Here is a 21284-nt window from a genome sequence, read left to right on the forward strand (position 1 = left end):
CAACTCAAAACTATATCCAAGGTTTCTTATGCTAAACTTTCGAAATAATTTTCAAAATCCATGAAAACACAGATTTTCCTATTCATCTCCAGAATTTCCATCAATCCCATTCTCTTTTCCGTTCCTCTTCAAATATATACAATACTGCATGTTAAGTCTCTAATATGCTCAAGCTGAGCTAACCAGGAGGCAGCAATGTAAGGGATAATCATCGGACTAGAGCCCAAAGGAATCCTACCTCCATGCTGGATCTTTGTCTACTTATCTATGTAAGCCTGGGCCTCACTGAGTCTCAGAATCCACCTCTAGGAAAAGAAAGGACTGCACTAGATGATCGTCCAGTCTTCTCCCACTGAAATATTATTTTTTTTAAAAAATGTCAGATATACCCAGGTTTGCGGTGGCGGGCGGGGGTAGGCAAAATGTATAGTAAGAGTTTCTATCTGATATTACCAACCAATTAGTTATAAGGCAGGAACCATTTCATTATTATATTTTGTCCTCAAGTGTATTCTTTCTCCAATTTAACAAAATACTTCTAAATGTATTACATTAATGTTCAAACAAACAAGTACTAATGAATGAAAAAAACTGAAAATTCTTCTTTGAATTCAAATTGAGCTTAAGGGGAAAAGACAGAAAGATAACTGCTGTGCACAAATTTATATCACTACTTCCTCCTGAGTGTAAACAAGCCATTTTTATATCTAGAAGGAAGTGAGAATTTTGCTTTTCCTAATGTCCTCCCACTACCTGGTTAACCGGGAATAATCATTTGAATTACAGAAGTTTAAAATTCATCGTTTTTTTTAAATATGTTTATTTGTCATAAAATTATATTCTTATACCAATGTTGCTCATTATACTGAGTGAAAGGATGTAGAGTGAAGATTTAGCAGGCTAGATTGATCATGAGAAAACTAGAAACCCTTGGAAGAAGGCATGGTAAAACTAAAGAAACTGAGAAGATCGCTTGGGAAACAGTAGGAATTTAAGAGGGAGATTGGCAGTAAAAGCAGTATTTATAGGGCCCAATTGTGCATTAACTTTGTTAATATTTGAAAAAAAAAACTAGTTGGTCAGTAATATATTCCTCTTAGAACTCTTAAAAGAGTCCATTCCTTAGAACTCTTACATGTTTATATGTTATAGATTATGTATTGTATTACTTATATATGACTTATTATAATTCAGTCCTGTTTTATGAGTTATATCTATCTCCCTAACTAGACTGTAAACTCCCACAGGGCATTGGTGACATTTTGTCTTTCTTTGGAAACTCCACAGTTCTTTGCACAGTGCCAGGCATATAAACAACTTTCAAAAAATGTCTGATGAATAAATGGTCTCATTTAAATTAGAAAAACAAAACATTTTAGTGCTTACCTCAGAGATACATATGATTCACTTCTCCTAGTGCGCCACGGTGAATTTAATTCTGGAGTCCCATCTTGTATCTGCGCCAAATAAAGATATTGCCATCTTGGTTAACCAATGTTTAAATGTTTACTTTCCTTGTCCTGTATTATTATATCTCTCAGGATTCTTTTGTTCATCCAGCTAATGAAATGAGGATTGGGGAACTTCACCCTTCATTAGCTGAGACCCCTCTGTACCCACCCAAACTTGTTCTGCTAGGGAAGGACAAAAAAGGTAACATTGTGAACCTGATGTGGAAAATATGCCACAAATGCATGTGCATGATGAATCACCAGTTGTAAATTATGATATACCATAGTCGATAGAAATATCTTATAAATATGTATCTCTAACATTCATTGGTATGCTGTTTTTCATACTTGCCTTTCTGTGTTTATACTTGTCAATGTTCACAGCATTATAATAATTTCCTGTTTACATTTCAGAATCAACCGATGAGTCTGAAGTTGACAAAACTCACTGTCTGAATAACAGTGTTTCCTCAGGCACTTACTCAGACTACTCGCCTTCCCAGGCTTCCTCAGGATCCTCTAACACCCGGGTTAAAGTGGGGTCCTTGCAGACAACAGCTAAAGAGGCAGTACATAATTCTTTGTGGGGTAACAGGTGTGTTTAGAATTCCCTCTTTTCTGTCCCCAAATGCTTATTTTCAGCAACATTTTAAAAAAATGGAATCTTCTTAATTTGGGGATTGTATTCAGCACATGAGTGGCATAGAAGACAGAGGGGCAGGTAAGCAAATGTAGTCCCCCTGGGATTTCCAAGAGTGGATAAATCCATTTTACACAGCAAAACCATTGTTTACGGGAGTGAGGGTAGTACATTAACAGGTTGAGATGATAGAACCCAAAAAATTTTTAATCGAAAATCAAAAATTGTGTTTGCCTCAGTACATAATTGTGACACATTTGGGCATTCACCATCCAAAATGGTGTTATGAATTAAAGAAAGATTCATGGAAAGCACTAATGTGCCAAGTACAGAGTAAACATTCAATAAATTTTTCATCAGCATCTTCATCATCATCATTTTATCACCACCTGGAAAAGTTAGAATGTAAGTAAAAGTATTTAATCCTTCCAAAATGGCTCCTACTCTATATTACTTCCATTTTACAGATATATTAAAATCAAAAGTATGGAGGTCAGTAAAGTGACTCAATGAAGTAGCATTTACCCAGTGCTGATTCCCTTGTTTTGTAACATGTTGCTATGTTTCACAGTACAAATAGCAAATAAAAATTGTCATATGATATAGGTAGTCAATGACTTTCACTCAGATTTTACTGATAATGTCAATACTGTTAACAATATATTCATTGGTAATTGATGAATAACTATTTCTACTCATTGATGCCCATGATAAAAATCTTAACTCTTTCAGTTTGTAAATTTATTATTTGTTATATAAGCTCAGACTGATTTAGGTACTTTTGGAAGATGCCTTCTAAATGCACTTTTTTTTCAATTAGCAAAAGCCCTTAAAAATCTTTAATAAAAGATATATAATTCAATATCATTAGTGTGCAAACGGTTTAGAATAAACTTAGAAAAATGAGCATCTTGTAGAGATACTGTGGTCACCAGAATAAACATGCCAATGACCAGAACTCATAATTTAATTTAATTTAATTATTTAATTTAATTTAATTTACATTCTAGAAAAAGATATGTGAATGCATACACTATACAATGGATTTAATGTCTTGTAATACCTGGCCCTCAAATATGTTATTTGAAGACAACTTGGGTTCATTAGATATAAGAAGCATTGATAAGAAATGTACTCTCAACTAATAGTTTGGAAATGTACTGAATCAGAAATTCATGGGGACCAGGAATCAGGTAGCTCTAATTATCAGACAGGTTTCAGGACCATTACTAAAAATATCTATATTTCTTTCATTCACTCATTTATTCCTTCACTCATTCATTCAACAAATATGTACTTGGTACCTACTATGTGCCATGCACTATGCTAGGCCTGAAAAGAAAAAAACCTCTGCCCTCATGAGTTTACATTCTAGCAGAGGACACAAGACATATAACAGGTAAGTAAACTGTGTATATTAGAAGGTAATGATAACTGAGAAGAAATAAAAGTTAGAGCAGGGTAAAGGGGTGACTTTTTTGGACACGGAATAATAATGCTATCGTTAATCATAATTGAGGTGTGGATGAATGATCGGTTGAACAAAGGATGGTGGTATTCTTGCCGGGTGTTCTTTCTGGCAAAGACCCAGATCTTCCTCATTTTCAGGTTTCTTCTTCCCATTGTGTTCACAGGATTGCACAATCTTTCCCACAGCCTCTTGATGCAAAGCCATTGCTCAGCCAGCGGGAGGCTGTCCCCCCAGGGAATCTACCACAGCGTCCTGACCGGCTGCCATTGAGTGACACTTTCACTGACAACTGGACTGATGGCTCACATTATGATAACACCGGGTTTGTTGCAGAGGAAACCACAGGCGAGAATGCCAACAATAATCCTCTCCTGAGTTCAAAATCTAGAAGCACATCTTCTCATGGACGCAGGCCTTTGATTAGGCAGGACAGGATTGTTGGTGTTCCCCTGGAACTTGAGCAGTCTACACACAGACACACACCAGAAACAGAAGTGCCTCCTTCCAATCCTTGGCAGAATTGGACCAGAACCCCTAGCCCTTTTGAAGACAGGACTGCTTTCCCTTCCAAATTAGAGACAACCCCTACCACCAGCCCATTGCCTGAAAGGAAAGAACATATAAAAGAATCTGCTGAAATACCTAGTCCTTTTTCTCCAGGAGTACCATGGGAGTATCATGATTCTAATCCCAACAGGAGTCTCAGTAATGTCTTTTCTCAAATCCACTGCCGCCCAGAATCTTCTAAAGGTGTTATTTCAATTAGCAAAAGCACAGAGAGGCTTTCCCCACTAATGAAAGACATCAAGTCCAATAAATTCAAGAAGTCACAGAGTATCGATGAGATTGACATTGGTACATACAAGGTTTATAATATACCATTAGAAAACTATGCTTCTGGGAGTGATCACTTAGGAAGTCACGAACGACCTGACAAAATGTTAGGACCAGAGCACGGTATGTCCAGTATGTCTCGAAGCCAGTCAGTCCCGATGCTGGATGACGAGATGCTCACATATGGAAGTAGTAAAGGGCCACAACAACAAAAAGCTTCCATGACAAAAAAAGTCTATCAATTTGACCAAAGCTTCAATCCCCAAGGAGCAGTGGAGGTTAAAGCTGAAAAGAGGATACCGCCCCCATTTCAACACAATTCTGAGTACGTGCAACAGCCGGGCAAAAACATCACCAAGGATTTGGTTAGTCCTAGAGCTTACAGAGGATACCCACCGATTGAGCAAATATTTTCATTTTCTCAGCCATCTGTTAATGAGGATGCTGTGGTAAATGCCCAGTTTGCAAGCCAAGGTGCCAGGGCAGGCTTCTTGAGAAGAGCTGACTCCCTGGCGAGTTCCACAGAAATGGCCATGTTTAGAAGGGTCAGTGAACCTCATGAGCTGCCTCCGAATGATAGGTACGGCAGACCTCCATATAGGGCAGGTCTGGATCGCCAAAGCAGCGTTTCAGTGACTGAGTCCCAGTTCCTGAAAAGGAATGGCAGGTATGAAGATGAACACCCTTCATATCAAGAAGTGAAAGCTCAGGCGGGAAGTTTTCCAGTTAAAAACCTTACCCAAAGGAGGCCATTGTCTGCAAGAAGCTACAGTACAGAGAGTTATGGTGCCTCCCAAACCAGGCCAGTTTCAGCTAGGCCTACTATGGCAGCTCTTTTGGAAAAAATACCATCTGACTATAACTTGGGTAACTATGGTGACAAGCCATCAGATAACAGTGATATAAAGACGAGGCCTACTCCTGTGAAGGGAGAGGAGAGCTGTGGTAAAATGCCTGCAGACTGGAGACAACAGCTGCTTAGACATATAGAAGCTAGAAGGTTAGACAGGGTATGTTTGGCATTTCTCTGTAAGAATATCCCTCCTGCCTTTAGTTTTACTTTATTGGCATTTCTAAGCACATGTAGTGAAGCATGAACTACATGAATGAATAGATGATCAGCATTTTATTTATCTTTATATTGTGGGGAGATTGATCATAATAGTTTTTCATGGATACTGTTTGATGCTCTTTGAGAGTTCATAATGTATAGGTGAATTATTTGTCAAAACTATCCTAAATATGGTTAGTAAGAAAGAATTCGACTCTGTTATATGGGGTAGTGCTTCAATTGCGTTCTAGCCATTAAGGCAAAATGCATCTCCTAGGACACAAAACTGTTCTCTAGTGACCTAAAGAGTATGATTTTTATTGAATCTATAAAAAGTGAGTATTCTAATCCTTTCTGCACAGACTCACTTGTATTAAAATCAGACCTAATTTGTTTATACAATTTGCATATAGTTACTGCTATGGGACTACTAAAGTTATTACTTCTAATGAGCAATAATCTTCTCAGCAAGAAACAGAAAAATAAAATAAGCAGAGATTGAATGCCCTCCTACACATTATTTTATTCAATGAAAATCCTGCCATTTAGAATGTTGCTTTTCATATAGAAAGAAATGGTTAAATTCAAATCATACTACAGACAACAAAAATAGATGATGTCTTTATAAAGACTACAAACGTACAAATTAGTGTGTATATTGCAGCAAAAAAGGGGGGGGGACATTAATCCTAATGCAGTTAAAAATTGAATCACAGCAAATCATGAAATGCATAGCAATTGAGGAGAGAAAAAAAAAAATTGTATAAGACCTAGAATTACTTTTTGTTGTTGTTTGTATCTCTCTAAGAGAAGTCTGCATTTTCTAGAACTATGATCAATTGACCATCACCACTGAGTGTATTGATACTTTGCAGCTTTGGTGTAGAGGGCTTTGTGTACTCTGCATTGACCTTAGAATCTTAAAAGTCCTTTTTGTGAAAATAGGGCCCTTTGTTCTGATTTAAATGCTCAGTGTAAATTGGGGATCTGGGTAATAATATACCATTAGAATGTTTCACTCAATAGTTTTATTTCATTTTGTGTCCTGCTAAAAGCACAGGTCACTGCATTTATTATATATTTTCTTAATGCTGAATTTTATGTTTTCAGGTGTACTCTTTTAAAATAATTATATTGTTTGTAGGTCGTGTCTACATGACAAGAAAACAATTATTTATAGGGAAAGAGTGAACTAATAAATGTGGGTGTGGGTATTAGTTTCTCAATGTGGAAACTGGTTCTGCCTTGCAAAATATTTCATCAGAATGTCTGTTTCAAATAGGTGTGCTCAGTCCCATTGAAGGGAGCCTCATCAAAGCCTCATGACTGGCTGTCAGTGGGAGACACCTGGTCGGTTGTCACCATGCCTTACCTCAAGTTATACCCTCCATGTAGACAGATAACTTGGAGGGCGAAAATATTTGGGGCCAAATAAAACAGTACAGTTTGGGAACTCTGGCCTCGTGTAGACACGACCATACGTAACAGGGTAAGATGAACTAGCCAAGAAAGGTTATAAGAAGCTTTTTGGAGCATATATACAATGACTAGTAATTTGAGGCAACAGAGGAGTGAGTGAAAACAAAGCATGAAAAAGAAAAGACAAAATTTTAAGCACTTGGTACCATCATTTATTTACTGGTTTCCCAAATAAATGGTTCCTTTCCTTTGATCAGAGCTACTGAAAAGTAGGTGACTCCTCTAGTTGGAGCAGGAATTTGGAGAGAGGAAAATAGGACTGGGGAAGGGGGATTTGGATCAGCAGAAGTCTGGAGGTCCTGCCTGTCCCAGATCCAGATAACTAAAAGTAAATTTGTATGTATTTTTCCATTACTGTGACAATGCCTCCCTTTTTAGTTAGTCTTCACATATCCTCTGTCTTTATAATTCCCTCAGTCTGTCTTTCATTTTTCAGAGCAATTTCAATGTATATTCAATAGCTTCTCATTTAATTCCATGAAAATAAATTACCTTAGAATATTGTTTCAAGCTATCAAATCCTGAAAGCTCTTCCTCTTTTCTCCAAGTAACTTTTCTTTCCCTCTCTAAATTGAGTTACTGAGCTATTCAGGCTGTATCTAACTTAAAACTTAAAACAAGATAAATTCAGGGTGCTGGAACACAGAGTTGTTATGTAAAAATAGTTCTGTACTGTTGTTCTTAACATTCTGCCCCAAGTCAGATTGCCCCAGACACAGTGTGCTTCCTTCCAGTGAAATTTAGTTGAATGATTTGAACCCTGGAAATCAAATAGTTACATTAGAAACTACAAGATCTTTGTCCATTCCTCATGCAGGAGAACTGCTTAGAAGCCTGGACATTGGATGAGCTTAAGTGTTCTACATAATGTTGGTTAAAGATCTTGCTCGGTGTTGACCTTGGAGATGCAGCTCCAAGTACTACCCTAGATTAAAGATGCTTGTTTTCTCCTTTGGTTTTATCTCAAGGCTCATGCTTCCACTATAGAGCCCCATTTGACTGAGAGAAATGAAAATATGAACCCATATGTCTAAGACTGCTACTCTTCCATAAGAGCTGAGAGAGCACTAGACTGGAGTCATTTTAACCCTTAAGGAGTCATTCAAGTGCTAGATTGAAATGTTCAGTGTCCTTTGCAGTTTTGGCATGGTGACAATGAAAAAAATCTCTGGATGAAATAATCAGGGATCCATAACAAATATGATTATTAGACAGTACACCATCAGGACTTTAATAGTCTTTCAGTTGATGGAATTCTGGTGCTAAAAATCATTTCTTTGCAAAAATGCCCTCAGAATAGAAGAGCTGCCTGCTGTTAATGTTCAATAATATCCAGTTTTAAAAAGTGTACTAAGTTAACTTCTGTAGATTTTTTTTTTTCCAAATTAAGAGAATTACTTAAAAGGGCCAAATGCTGTCAATGATTACATGTCCATGATAGGTGGAAAGTAGAGATTGTACTGATGGAAACTATTTGATGACAGGGTATACAAAATGTTTTAATTTTTAAATGAAGTTCTGTAGAAAAAAACAAACTACCTATCAGACACTTGGAATAAATTTAGATGCACCTACTGAAGGGTAGCTATAATGCAAATATCACTAGAATGTTCTATAGGTATTTAGGTATATCAGATAAATAGCATTAATAGTTCAAATCATAGTTCCTTTAGTTTCATTATGAATTTTTTCCAGTTTAAAATGTAATTTTTAAGAAACAACAAAAAAGTTAGAATATTTGAATTCACATACAAGTTGACTGGTTTAACTAAACTAATAAGCAAATTCAATCATCCACTGGTCAGATTGACTGATTTTTTTGACCAGCTCTTTTTTCTGAGTTGCCATAATTATGCCTATAGACAGAGAAATAAAAGCAACTGATTTTGGCTTTAACTTTTCAGTGTATTAGTTTTAAGGCAGAATTATAAGCTAAGCTAATTTGTATGTGCTAATCTTACAATGTGAAAGAGACCATGAGATTTGCAGCTGACAAAATTTGATTAAGACCTCACTGTTTGAAATTTTTGAATTAATAGACCGCCACTGATGAACATTTGTCCAAAGTCACTACAATCATGATATATAAGAGATAGATTTTATGCCTTTGAGTTAGCAGCAAATGTAAAACAAATGTTATCTTTGCTTTTTGTCTTTTCTGTAGTTTTGGATGGTACTCATTATGTGCATAACTAACACTGTTTACTGTATGCTTCTGTCTGATCAAGTGCATGTTTAAAAAAGAAAGTTACTGTTTGCCTGCTTTAAGTTAAATGTTATAAATTTAAACATGTTCGTGTAATAATCAGTTTGTTGAGCATGTGTTCACATCCTGTCACATGATTATTTCCTCTACTCAGAATGCTGCTTACAAACACAGCACAGTTAACCTTGGCATGCTGCCCTATGGAGGTATTTCAGCAATGCATGCAGGCAGAAGCATGACTTTAAACTTGCAGACTAAGTCTAAATTTGATCTACAAGAACTACCTCTTCAGAAAGTAAGTATGGACTGCCCTACATGTGTCAGCATACCAAAGCCAATTAATGTTGTTTGTTCACATAATGTGTTTAGGCTGTACATACAGCCCTGCTTATAGACTCTCAGGAGTCCAAAAAGCGCAAGGGCAAACAATGTAGAGCCCAAACTCTTAGCTGCTAAATGAATATTTATAGCTAGATTGATTATCAGGTTCCTGCTTAACAGCTTTGCTTTTTGGATTGAGCAGGTACATGGCTTTTTGTGTTGCTTTAAGACTCATTTTTTTCTTATTATTCATTTTCTTTTTCTTTTATTCTTTGCTTCTCTTTCTTTTGTGTGTGTATATGTATGTATTGATATATACCTTTCTTTTTTTTTTTTAACTTTTTTGGAGACCACCCTATATTCTCTTGCTGATGCATTCTGAGAACAGAACTAGAAATTATTACTGGATGGCACTGGCATAAAAACAGACACATAGATCAATGGAACACAATAGACAGCTGAGAAATAAACCCACACAGTTATGGTCAATTAATCTAAGTCTTAAATATACCAATGAACTAGCTATAAGTAAGGAATTCTCAGAAGAAAAGATTAAATAAATGCTGGTTGAGTACAAGAGCTGAGATAGAGAATGGATGTGAACTACAGTTTTAATCCTTATGAAGTGAAAGAAATAATAAAAATAAAAGAACAAAACAAAGGGACACACACACAAAGAAATTATTATTGGATTTCAGTTGATTCCTTTGGAAAAGACATAGAGTCCTAAATTAGAATGAAATTTAAGTGGTTGACACTTCTAAATACTTCTTTAGCCCATTTTTTTTTGTAGGAAATATTACACAGAAGTAAAACATGAGAAACAAATTTGTAGCTTAGCTAGCAAATTTTTACTCATCCTGGGTTAATGGAAAAGTGGAAAGTTCACATGATTTTAAGTAAAAATGTAGGCTTATTTGAAAGAGAATATACTGTAAGAGGAAACATTTCCATTGTCAAAGGACCGTTTCTGCTTGTTTTATTCAGGCAAAACAGAGAATACACATTTTACCTGTTTAAATTGACTAATGCGCTCTTAGTTACCTTTCGATGGAAACTAATGAGTCATTTTCACACAATATGTCATTATGACTATATTATTAATGTAGTCATTAACCTAGTAAGTTTTTACAAAAAAAAGCAATGGAAAAGTAAGGATAACAAAATGATGGTAGCCTCCAAACACTCTTCTCTTAATCAAATTAATGAACATATGAAGCAAACTCCCATCCCAGGAAAGTGAGTGTTATAAGACCACAAACTCATGTTTTATTATCAAATTAGCCTTAATAACAGCCCCTAACTCTGTATAGTTTGCTTCCTACTCTGAGGAGAGTAATAAAATTAAAGAGACATTTAAATTCACAGCTTTTTTGTCACCCATGATCACTTTGGGGAAAAAAAAAAGCTAACTTAATTGAGAACTTTTGAAAATTGTTTTCCTTGTCCTCAGTCTCCTGTTACAGGACCAGTATTGTGTAGGTAACTCTCTCCAGGGAGAAAAATGACTGATTTATGGTGTTTACCTATGTCAGTGATAAAACACTCCCTCTCTGGCCAATTTCAAAGTAGTAACTTGACATCACTGAACTCAGAATTGGGACTGAGAATAGTCAGCTCTCATGAGCTAGTACAAGTCGGCTCCAGCACACTACCATCAGTGAGACCCTTTTCACAGGAGCCTCTAGTCTGTTCTTCATGTCCTCTAAGATGCCCAGGGCATTCATCTTCTGCCCTAACAAAACCAGTGTTCAAAAAGATCTTGAAACTTATTTGCACTAAGGAACAGATGAGCCATCACAACTTAAATAGACACCTTTTCTGGAGAGCTTGGTAATTAAACAGAAATCAAACCCTTAAACTACAATCATAGAATTTCAAAATACAGTGAGCAGATTTGAGAGATCTTGGTATGAAAGAAGTTATTGCTTGAACCCCTTGAAATTATATCATATGGATAACCTCTTATTTTGCTTAGTTTTTAGCCCTATTTTCTCATCAATCTATAGGATAATATAGATATATTCAGTGTCTGAAAAATGGTAATACACTTGAAGCACTGTTTCTCAATGTATAAATTATTCTCCAGATATAAATTAGGTACCTCTGTATTGCTATATTAATTTTCTGATGTTTTGGGGGGTACCCTATAGAATGGATTCATTAACTATTACTATAGCTCTAAGATGATCTGTAACAGAAATATTGCAGAGTTATATTTGGAGACATTACAACCTTACTCAGTTGGGCACAGAGACGACCTAAAGGAATTCTTTTTGGAAACTACCTTAAATTGCAAACCAAGAATAATTCAAGTATGGAAAAGAAACTGAAAAAGAATATATATAAAATAATATATATACATTTCAGTATATATATACACACACATATATATAGAACTGAATCACTTTGCATACAACTGAAACTAACACAATATTGTAAATCAAGTATACTTCAATAAAAACAAATAAATAAATAAGCTGCCATCCAGGCCCCCCTAAAAAAGAGTAATTCAAGTATTGAAATAGTCTATCTCAAAATGAATTATCAACAATACTTTATTATACACACCAAAAAATAAATAAATAAAAGGGAGAAGAAAGAAAGCAAGGGATGGAAATAAACAGTCAGGGCAACTATTCCATTGCCCCCAAAAGATTTTATGACCCAAATGATGAGTTTAAGCCCTGTAAACTGTAGACATTTCAGCATCTGGACAACTTTGCTACCTTGTTGCTAGTGCAGGAACATTATCAGGTGTGGTTACTGGATGTTTAATCACTTTCAAAACTACTCCATGCTCTACTTCCTTTCATGGATTCCAATCTAAGTCTCTGCCCTTTTGCCTTTGTGCTCAGGTATATCTCTTCTGCAGAGCTCCTTAATTTGAAAATTTGTTTGGTTTTTCTGCCAAACTTTAGGGTCAACCTCTCTTAAGGTGCAGCCTTTCAGATTCTCCACTAACCGTTGATAACCGGTCCTATGATTGAGGCTCAGTTTCCTGGACCCCTTCTCACCAGGAGAGGAAATAGGCAAAAATTATTTTCCTTTGATTTACAAATACATAAAAACCTATTACAGCACTTTCATCTTGCCACTTAAGATAATAAAAATTAGTATCAGCTATTTAAGATATCATTACAGCCTCTAAATGATTGTTAGCCATGAGAATTGCACTAAAATATAGAGTAAGATCAAAATAAAAATATTTCAGTAGATAAAATTGACAAAAACTGTTCATTCTCCTGTGAAAATCCTAGAGTTATCTTTTTATTCATAAAATTGCTGAATGATAACACTGGCTATCTCTAGTTAAGTACTGTGGTAAATGACTTTGGGGTGTCCTAGAAAGAATAAATGAAGTGTCCTAAGGAATCTAAATGAATGTTTTCATGTATTACCAGTTAAGAACTGGGTATGGAGTTGCAGCATACTTTTGTATAGGGGGTGCCCGCCCCAGGGAACATTCAGGGGTTGAAATCCAGACCCTTTCCCCACACCCTCTGCTGGCAAGACTTAACCTCTTGTAATTAGAAGAAAGGAGCACCTCCTTGTATTTTCTCTGTTACACTGAGATTGTCTTTTTGCAAGTTATGTACCCAGAGAGGGCACCTTTTTGTGATTCCTACCTCCCCATCCTTCCATTATGGTAATTGACAAAAGGGCACTACCTGAGGTCCTGACTGAGCAAATTATTTGTTTTTCGGTTTGGATTTTTTTTTTTTTTTTAGACTACCAAAACATATCTAATAATTTTTTCTCAATTTTCTTTTAAACAAATTTGTAATAAACTACTTAAAAGATATAACTATTTTTGAATAAAGATTGAAGAACTCTGAACTTGAAGTATTTACACAGCGAATATTTATGTGGATAAAAAGAAAAGACTCTCCCAGATTTTGCTATGTGTTTTGAATATTTCTATTTTTTCATATTTATTGTATTCCAGGTCGAATACTATACATTTTTCATGGACTACAAGCTAAATATAGTCTTCTGTATTATAGATAGTAAATTATATTTTCTATGGTAATTTTACAGAACCTGTTTTGATATTAACAGAATGCAAATCAAGAAAACCACAAAATTAGTTTAATAAATTTAATTTCCTTTAATATTTTCATCTTTTGATGCTTACTCTAGTTTAATAAAAAATTTAATAGTATTTATAAATAGAACATCTAAGACATATAAGTCAGCTATTAAATTATAAATTATTAGTATTCTCTATCTATGTACTTATTCATTCATTCATTCATTCATTTATTCATTTGTCATTTATTCACTGCCTCTCCAAAAAGCATTTAAGACAACTTTCTATGACGTTATTGATGGTTCAATGTGCTTCTTTGGATGTGTTCTGTTGTAATTGAGCTTAGCTAATGTCTTGAAATTTTATGTTACCAAAGAGAAATATAATATTGTAAAATGTCAGTTCAAACTGTCATTTTTATTATCCAGATTAATGGTAGAAAAAATAAATATTTTGATAGGAGAAGAATAAAGACTAGGATTTATTGGAAATCTACTATGTACATAGTACCATGAGATACTTAAAATTTTTTTTTTTTGCACAACCCTCACAAAAACCCTGAATGGAATTATTTCTCACCATTGTATAGAAGAAGAAACTGAGACTCATGTGTTACATAAAAGAACTCAACTATATTTTCACTGTTTTACTGTTGTAACCACTACACCTAGCATGGTAGTAGAATTTGAATCCGACTTTGCTTAGCACTCAAGTCCCTATTTCTTGTATATGATGATGTCTTCTCAAATGTTTATAAAATCGGACATTTTCATAGACTGTAATTCATAATAGTTGATAAAGCTCTTTCATATACATAATTATATTATCTTCACAACAATCCAGAAAAGTAGATCTTATGGGACGGAGAAAAGAATACACAAGTAGAACATAATAACTAATCTAAAATACATCATGACCCAAATCATCCCCTATGTGCTACAGATACAGTGCTCTCTTATTTAGCTGAGCTTAATAAATGCTAGTAGTTACCTTGCCCTCTTTAAGATCCACTTGCATTTCCTGAGCACTCAGTAGCACCAAGAAATATGTTTGGTAGCAGGAAAAGATCAAAGGTTTTGAACCTAAGAAAATCACAACTTAATCATCCATAATAGTCCTGCTCCAGAGACATGCAAGGCTGGGAAAGAAATCCCTGGCCTTTTCTAACTCCCCACCTGCAGGTGTCCAGCTGCCAATATAAATAGTGTGGTCTCTTCTACACTGGAGAAATTGATAATTTTTTTCCTTTTTTTTTTTAACTTTTACCAACATAATATTACGCCATAGTACCTACTGCTTATTGGCTTATTGAAACAGACACTAATATAAATTACAATTTCAGAGGAAGGGAAGTTGAAATTATGGACATATATGTATTCAATGATCTTTTCATATAATTTTGCCTGGAAGAAGATGGCCTCAGTATCTGTTTTATTAGTTGATACTTATTCCACCATCTTTTAAATTAGAGTTTAGATAGCAATGTTTGCACCTAAATTCTTTTCAAATTTCTAATGTCCTTTCTTATAGACCTATGCAATTGACTCAGGATCAAATAGTAACAATATCTGATATGCATTCGTTCACCCTAGTTCCAAAGGTTACTTACTTAATTCCAGTTTTGTTTTGCTTTATTTTGTTTTGTTTTGTTTGCTGAAAGCAAAGCAATATTTCTGCAGCACTTTGGGGTGACTTATGCCTATAGTTTCTACTGATTTTGCTACCTATTGCTCAAGAAGGATTCACTTATCTTTCTAATTATGAAAAAAGCCTTCAGCCTGTAAATCCACATAAATCCTCACAGACAGTGATTAAAATTACCAAAATAAGCTTAGTACTCATACAGATGCTTCCCCACCAGTCTAATGAAATACTAGCTTTAAAATAATCTGGACATTACATTACCATCTTCAGATTGAGCACTGTGAAATCATAATAATTAAGATCCAAATTTGGTGTATATTTGTCTTTATAACCTACTTTTTTCAAAAAATATGCAGAAAAAGAATAATTTCACTGAAAATACTTTGGGGAAAGTTGTTTTCACACATTTTTTTGAAGCTGTGGTAATGCCCTCTGTGAACCATGTGCCAATTACTAAGCAAAATAGATCCTTGAGTTCTTAAGGAATATATCCCAAGACCTTTGCACAGTGCCAAATTCTAATACCACTCTCATATAATTCCTCCAACTAAATGCCGTAAGTGAATTTCCAAAGCTTTCAGGGCACCCATCAATTAACAGTCAAGAGCAAAGCTACTGGATCAGCTAAGCTCATTTACTCATATATGTGAATCCTCTACATACACATATCCTCACATATGGGCACACGTATGCATACCTGCGTGCATACACTCATATACATACTCATGCATACACAGATACATAGAGATACATATTCATGCACATTTATGTCTCAACAAATTAGAAATTACTTCTTCCTTCCGATAGATGCTTGTGATCATTCACAGTAGTCAAAATCATAAACGTTAAATCTACAAATGTCCACAGTCGTCTTTGGGATTAGCATCTGTTCAGCAAAACTTCTACTAGCATTACCGAATTTCTTAACAAATATAATTTCTGACTTTTCACTAAATCACATTGATGAGTTTTTCTTTTATTTTGAAATATTAAGGATCTACAGAATTTAGAAGCTGAAGAAATGATATATTGTGATGATTTTCCATGTATTTTATATTTAATTGGTCATATGTGGTGAGGAAAAGATTAATTCTTAATCTTTTGAAGTATCTAAAGAAAATAACTAGAATGTGGTACTATAGATAATTGAACCTCCATTTGCTTATTTTCTTTGAAATAATAAAATTCAATAGTGACAGTTGCTCCTTGTAACTTTTCATAGAATTTTAACAACTAAGTAACTGCATTTATGTAAAGCTCAGGAGCACTTTATCAGAAGTTCATTTTTTTGTAAATAGCTATACTCACTCCTTTTGAGAAAGAATGTGAACCCACTACATAATTCTCTTTTGGGTTCTTCCTTCCCAAACATTAATAAACTGTTTTCACAGTCTATTTTTTGCAAACTTAAGTCACCCCTACGGTGTCTCACTTCAGAAAAACGAAGAGGCCAGAGCATTCTTGAAATTAATAAAGGAAATTGCTTTCAGGAAATTCCTTTAATTTTGGTGTCTAGTCAAAGTATTTTTTTCACGTGTCTGCATGTTTATGTTCTCTTTGGGCCCTGTAACATAAAGGAATTAGTGCGGTTGTTAATTCTAATTTTAAAAAGAGAGAGATTAATTGCTAAATTAATGAAGAATCTCATTATCATGATATTAGGATTTTGACTAAAGGTTTTAGCCTTCTTTTGCATTGAAAAGAATCTTGCAATTCTCAGTTGCTCTCTGAGTAGGAGTCATGTCTGGGCAGCTGAAGGGAGTTTAGTGGAGGAAATAGAGATGGAGATGAAGATGATATGGAGGGAAAAAAGATTAGATGTGTTGAATTCTGACCACTTCTCAAAAATCTGTGTTCCACAGACCCACCTAGTTGAATATATTTATTATCCCACTTCATTGGCAAAGAAACCAAACCAGAAAAGACATGAGTACTAAAAATTCAAAAAGAAAACTGTCCAGTGGTGTCTGCCCTGCATAATTATATTTTAACTGCTTAATTTTAACAGTTTGATTTATCATATGCTAGAAAAATCGTGTGTGGGCATATGCAAACATTAATCTCTAAAAGGTAAAGATTAGAAAATTAATGCTTGAATCAGATGGTCATTGAATAGCTGTCTGGTTATTTTCAAGTAATATATACTTTAAATATGTTACCTCTATTTGATTTTCAAACAAACACATGTAAATTCATTCCTAACTAACCCAGGAGCCTCAATTCAGTACCTTTTTTCTTTTTTCATACTTGCTGATATGCTCATGAAAAAGGAATTCACACGGCCAAAGCCAAAGAAGAAAATTGAATTATTTACTTACTTTTCACTATATCCACTAGACCCCAGGAAAATTTCATCTAATTTTGTTTAATTAATCTTGTCATAATAAATATTATTTTTAAATAGTTCCAAGCAATGCTTTTTAAAAATGCATGTAGTCAAAATGCAGATAGGGTGGTTATATAATTGTTTTCTAAAGGAGAACAATTAGGAAGGAGCACTCCATATAACTGGATGAAGCCTGGCAAGCAGTCCATCTGCGCCATGTTATGAAGAGAATGGCCCAGTTCCCTCATTCCAGGGTTGGAGGACAATTCTTCACACAAAGAGCTGCACATACACTCTCTAACCAGGCTTTCTTTATCCATAGGGATCCTCCAAAACGTGTGGAGAAAATGGCATAGGAAACATTGAGTATAATATCTCACCACATAAGAATTCCCCAGGAAATCAAGCAGTACTTGTATATACCGTAGGTTAGAGGAGGAGAAAGCCTATGGAAAAAGTTAATTGGCTTCGACAGGAAAAATATCCCATTACTGTATCCCAACATGGGATGCCATCTTTCTGATGATGTATGATTATTTTCTGTTACTCAGGTCAGACTGCAGAAGCCTCCCAAAATATCTAGTAGTAATAACAATAAATACTGGAGTATTATTATTTGTTAAAAATAATAAGCAGTAACTCAGCCAAAAATAAAATATATATGAAGAGTGTAAACTTTAATGCATAAATGGTCTATATAAATCAATTTGGAATCAAAACAATTATGATTTATTTACACTGAAATTCTAACAGCACAATATTTTTTGATGTGTTAATCTTTCCTCTAAGCGATCTGTTGATAATGTCATAGTGCCATGAATCTCGCACTATGCTAGTGTTAATACCATTTTGGATTAGTGCAAGACACATTCTCCCCGAATCAATACAGCCTTATAAAATTTGTTTTAGGTTATGGTTTGGAATATTGGAAGTTACATACTATGTATTATATGGTTTCAGTTTATATTCCAAGTGGTAAGATCACACTAAAGAAACAAATGAAGCAACTTTTAAATGTTGTAGTTTTTAACAATTGGTTAATTTTATAATGATTATTTTTATTCCAGTACTGTAAATTTAAACTTCTCTTTAAAATTCAGTAAATAACTATAAGATGGTTATTTTAATTGAATTTCTCACTGCTTCCAAAAAGCTATTAATTTACAGTTCTTACCACGTAAATAGTATATAATAATACCTCCAGTTTAGGATATATGTTTTTCTGTGATTAAACAAAATTAATTTTACCATAATCATGAGGGACTCTTTTCAGAAAACTATGATAAACTTCTATTACATCACTAAAGAATGCCATACCATTTTTGCAATAGACCCCGTCCCAGCAAAGCAACATTTTAGACAATGGACAAGAAGATGTATCTCCTAGTGGCCAGTGGAATCCTTATCCTCTTGGGAGGCGGGATGTACCTCCGGACACCATTACTAAAAAGGTAACCAATTTCAAATTAATGACACAAACCATGAATCTTGCATATCCATTGTAATATGTAATCCATATCTTGCATCTTAACATCATTTCTAACTTTGTGATAAATTTAGGCTAAATACTATCCCACAATAGGGAGTCTGGTTAACTGTAAGTGCATTGAAAAGAATGAAAAGTGAACACTGCCAAATGCTCAGAGCTGGTAATGAATTTTTATAAACAACATCCTGCCACCTATCTGAAGATCTGTCACCTCTTATTTGTGTCTGACACCCACCTGTGAAGTGCAACTACCGGAAATTGTGTAATGTATACTTTCTGACTCTGTTGGATTCAGCAGCATGGTGTAGCCAATTTGCATAAAATGAAATTTGACCACAAAAAATTGATTCACCATTTCTAAAGTCATAGCAACTCATTCATCCTGTCATTCATTCATCAGACACTTAGTGAGCAACTGTATGTGCTAAGCAGCACTACTATGTGTTGAGTACTTGCTAGATGTTAGGGAACAAAAATGAATAAAATATGGTATGGTGTCTTACCTCTAGTACCTATTAGTCTGGTGAGGTAGGTTCAGTGATAAGTAGGTAATTGTAATACATCATGTTAAATCACCATAAAGGGAGCAAAAAGAAAGCTATAACCGAGAAGATAATTGCAACATATATGAGGGACAAGAGATTTATATTCCAGAATATATTTTTTAAAACTCCTACAAATCAATATGAAAAGTCATATAACACAGTACCAAAAGTATGATAAAATACAAGGGCATCAGGAGAGTAAATTAACATTAAAATAAAACTGAACCTTTTTATCAATCAGGGAAATACAGAAAAAATGCTATTTTATACCTACTGGACTTACAAAAATTAAGAAGTATGAAAATATAAGTTCTCTGCAAGTATAAGAGTAATGTAAGCTCTATACTTCTTGTGGGACTATAAATTACAATCACATTGGCAACAAATTATCTTATAAAGCTGAATATACATATACCCAACATTCCAATAATTGGCCTCCTAAGATATCCTAGAAGAACTCTTGTGTATGTCATTCAAGATACCAACACGTACAATGGTAGAATACTGGATAAGCCTAAATGTCTATCACAAGAAATGTGATAAAAAATATTCACACAAGGGAATACTTTACAGCAATGAACATTTGTTAGCTATAATTAGGATAATGTGTATAAACTTTAGAAACATAGTTTGAGTGAAAAACAAGTTTCAGAAGATGGCACACATCAAGAGTTCCATATATATAAATCTCAAAAACAAGCAAAACTAAAAATATATTATTTAGGCTCATAAGTATATGAGTGAGAAAACTTTTTATAAGGGAATGGTTAACATAACTGGGATTATGGTTATCTCTAAAGGGGAGGCTGGGGGCAGAATCAGGGAGGAAGCTGATATTAGTTTTAGTACTGTCCTGTTTCTTAAGCTGAATTGTGATTCTTACACTCTAGTTCTTAAGCTCATAAATGTTCATTTTATAATTGTGCTTCATAACATATACACTACATAATCCCATACTTTCTTTGTAACATAAGTGGTGATTTTTTCCCTTGATAAATACTTCAGTGTTTTTTTTTGTTTGCTTGTTTTTTGGTGTTTTTTTTTTTTTGCTGTACGCGGGCCTCTCACTGTTGTGGCCTCTCCCGTTGTGGAGCACAGGCTCCGGACGCGCAGGCTCAGCGGCCATGGCTCATGGGTCCAGCCGCTCCGCGGCATGTGGGATCTTCCTGGACCGGGGCACGAACCCGCGTCCCCTGAATCGGCAGGCGGACTCTCAACCACTGCACCACCAGGGAAGCCCTTCAGTGCTTTTTTAAAAAGATATATTAAATATCAAATTATTTTACCCCAAATATTGTTAATGTTCTGATTTGCAGGTGTTATACACGTTATTAATCTGCCTATTGAGCAATATCCAGCACTGCAGATATACTCCTGTGAAGATGGCTAAGAGAGCACCTGGACAGGACACAAGTTTAGTAAAGAAATTAAAGAAAGTTAAGAGAGAAGGGTGGCATAAGAGAAAGCTAGGAGGATAAGCATAAACCAGATTATGCTGGGCTTTATCCTGAAAGAAATGGGAAGAAGTGTTTTAAACAGGGAAGAGACATCATTAAATTTTCGTCTAAAGAGCACTCTAACAGCTTTTCAGAGAATGAATTGGGGAGCAGAAAAACTAGAGGCCATGGAATGAGTTACAAAGCTTCTCTTGTAATCCAAGGGAGAGTAGATGGAAGCAACGGGTGGTAGAGAGAAAATGCAAAGATCCAATATATTCTTAAAAGGTAGAGCCAACGTGATCTTGTGATTGACTGGACGTAGGGCCTAAGAGACAGCTAAGAGTTCCAAGACTAA

At 34.9% G+C, this 21284-nt stretch overlaps 1 protein-coding gene across 3 annotated transcripts in view; it reads left to right on the forward strand.

Moving 5' to 3' along the window:
* LRRC7 (leucine rich repeat containing 7) overlaps positions 1 to 21284 on the forward strand; it is a 374132-nt gene that overhangs the window by 285781 nt on the left and 67067 nt on the right. For 2 of the 3 annotated variants that reach the window (XM_024734618.1, XM_024734619.1), the window contains 5 exons: positions 1542 to 1653; positions 1866 to 2046; positions 3726 to 5406; positions 9287 to 9427; positions 18788 to 18907. In XM_024734618.1, the coding sequence (XP_024590386.1) occupies positions 1542 to 1653; positions 1866 to 2046; positions 3726 to 5406; positions 9287 to 9427; positions 18788 to 18907 (2235 nt within the window). The remainder of the gene's footprint in view (positions 1 to 1541; positions 1654 to 1865; positions 2047 to 3725; positions 5407 to 9286; positions 9428 to 18787; positions 18908 to 21284) is intronic. The other variant, XM_024734620.1, reaches the window with a different exon arrangement.

The sequence above is a fragment of the Neophocaena asiaeorientalis genome, unplaced genomic scaffold (genome assembly GCF_003031525.2).
Source record: "Neophocaena asiaeorientalis asiaeorientalis breed wild unplaced genomic scaffold, Neophocaena_asiaeorientalis_V1.1 scaffold15, whole genome shotgun sequence".
In the NCBI taxonomy this organism is placed as follows: domain Eukaryota; kingdom Metazoa; phylum Chordata; class Mammalia; order Artiodactyla; family Phocoenidae; genus Neophocaena; species Neophocaena asiaeorientalis.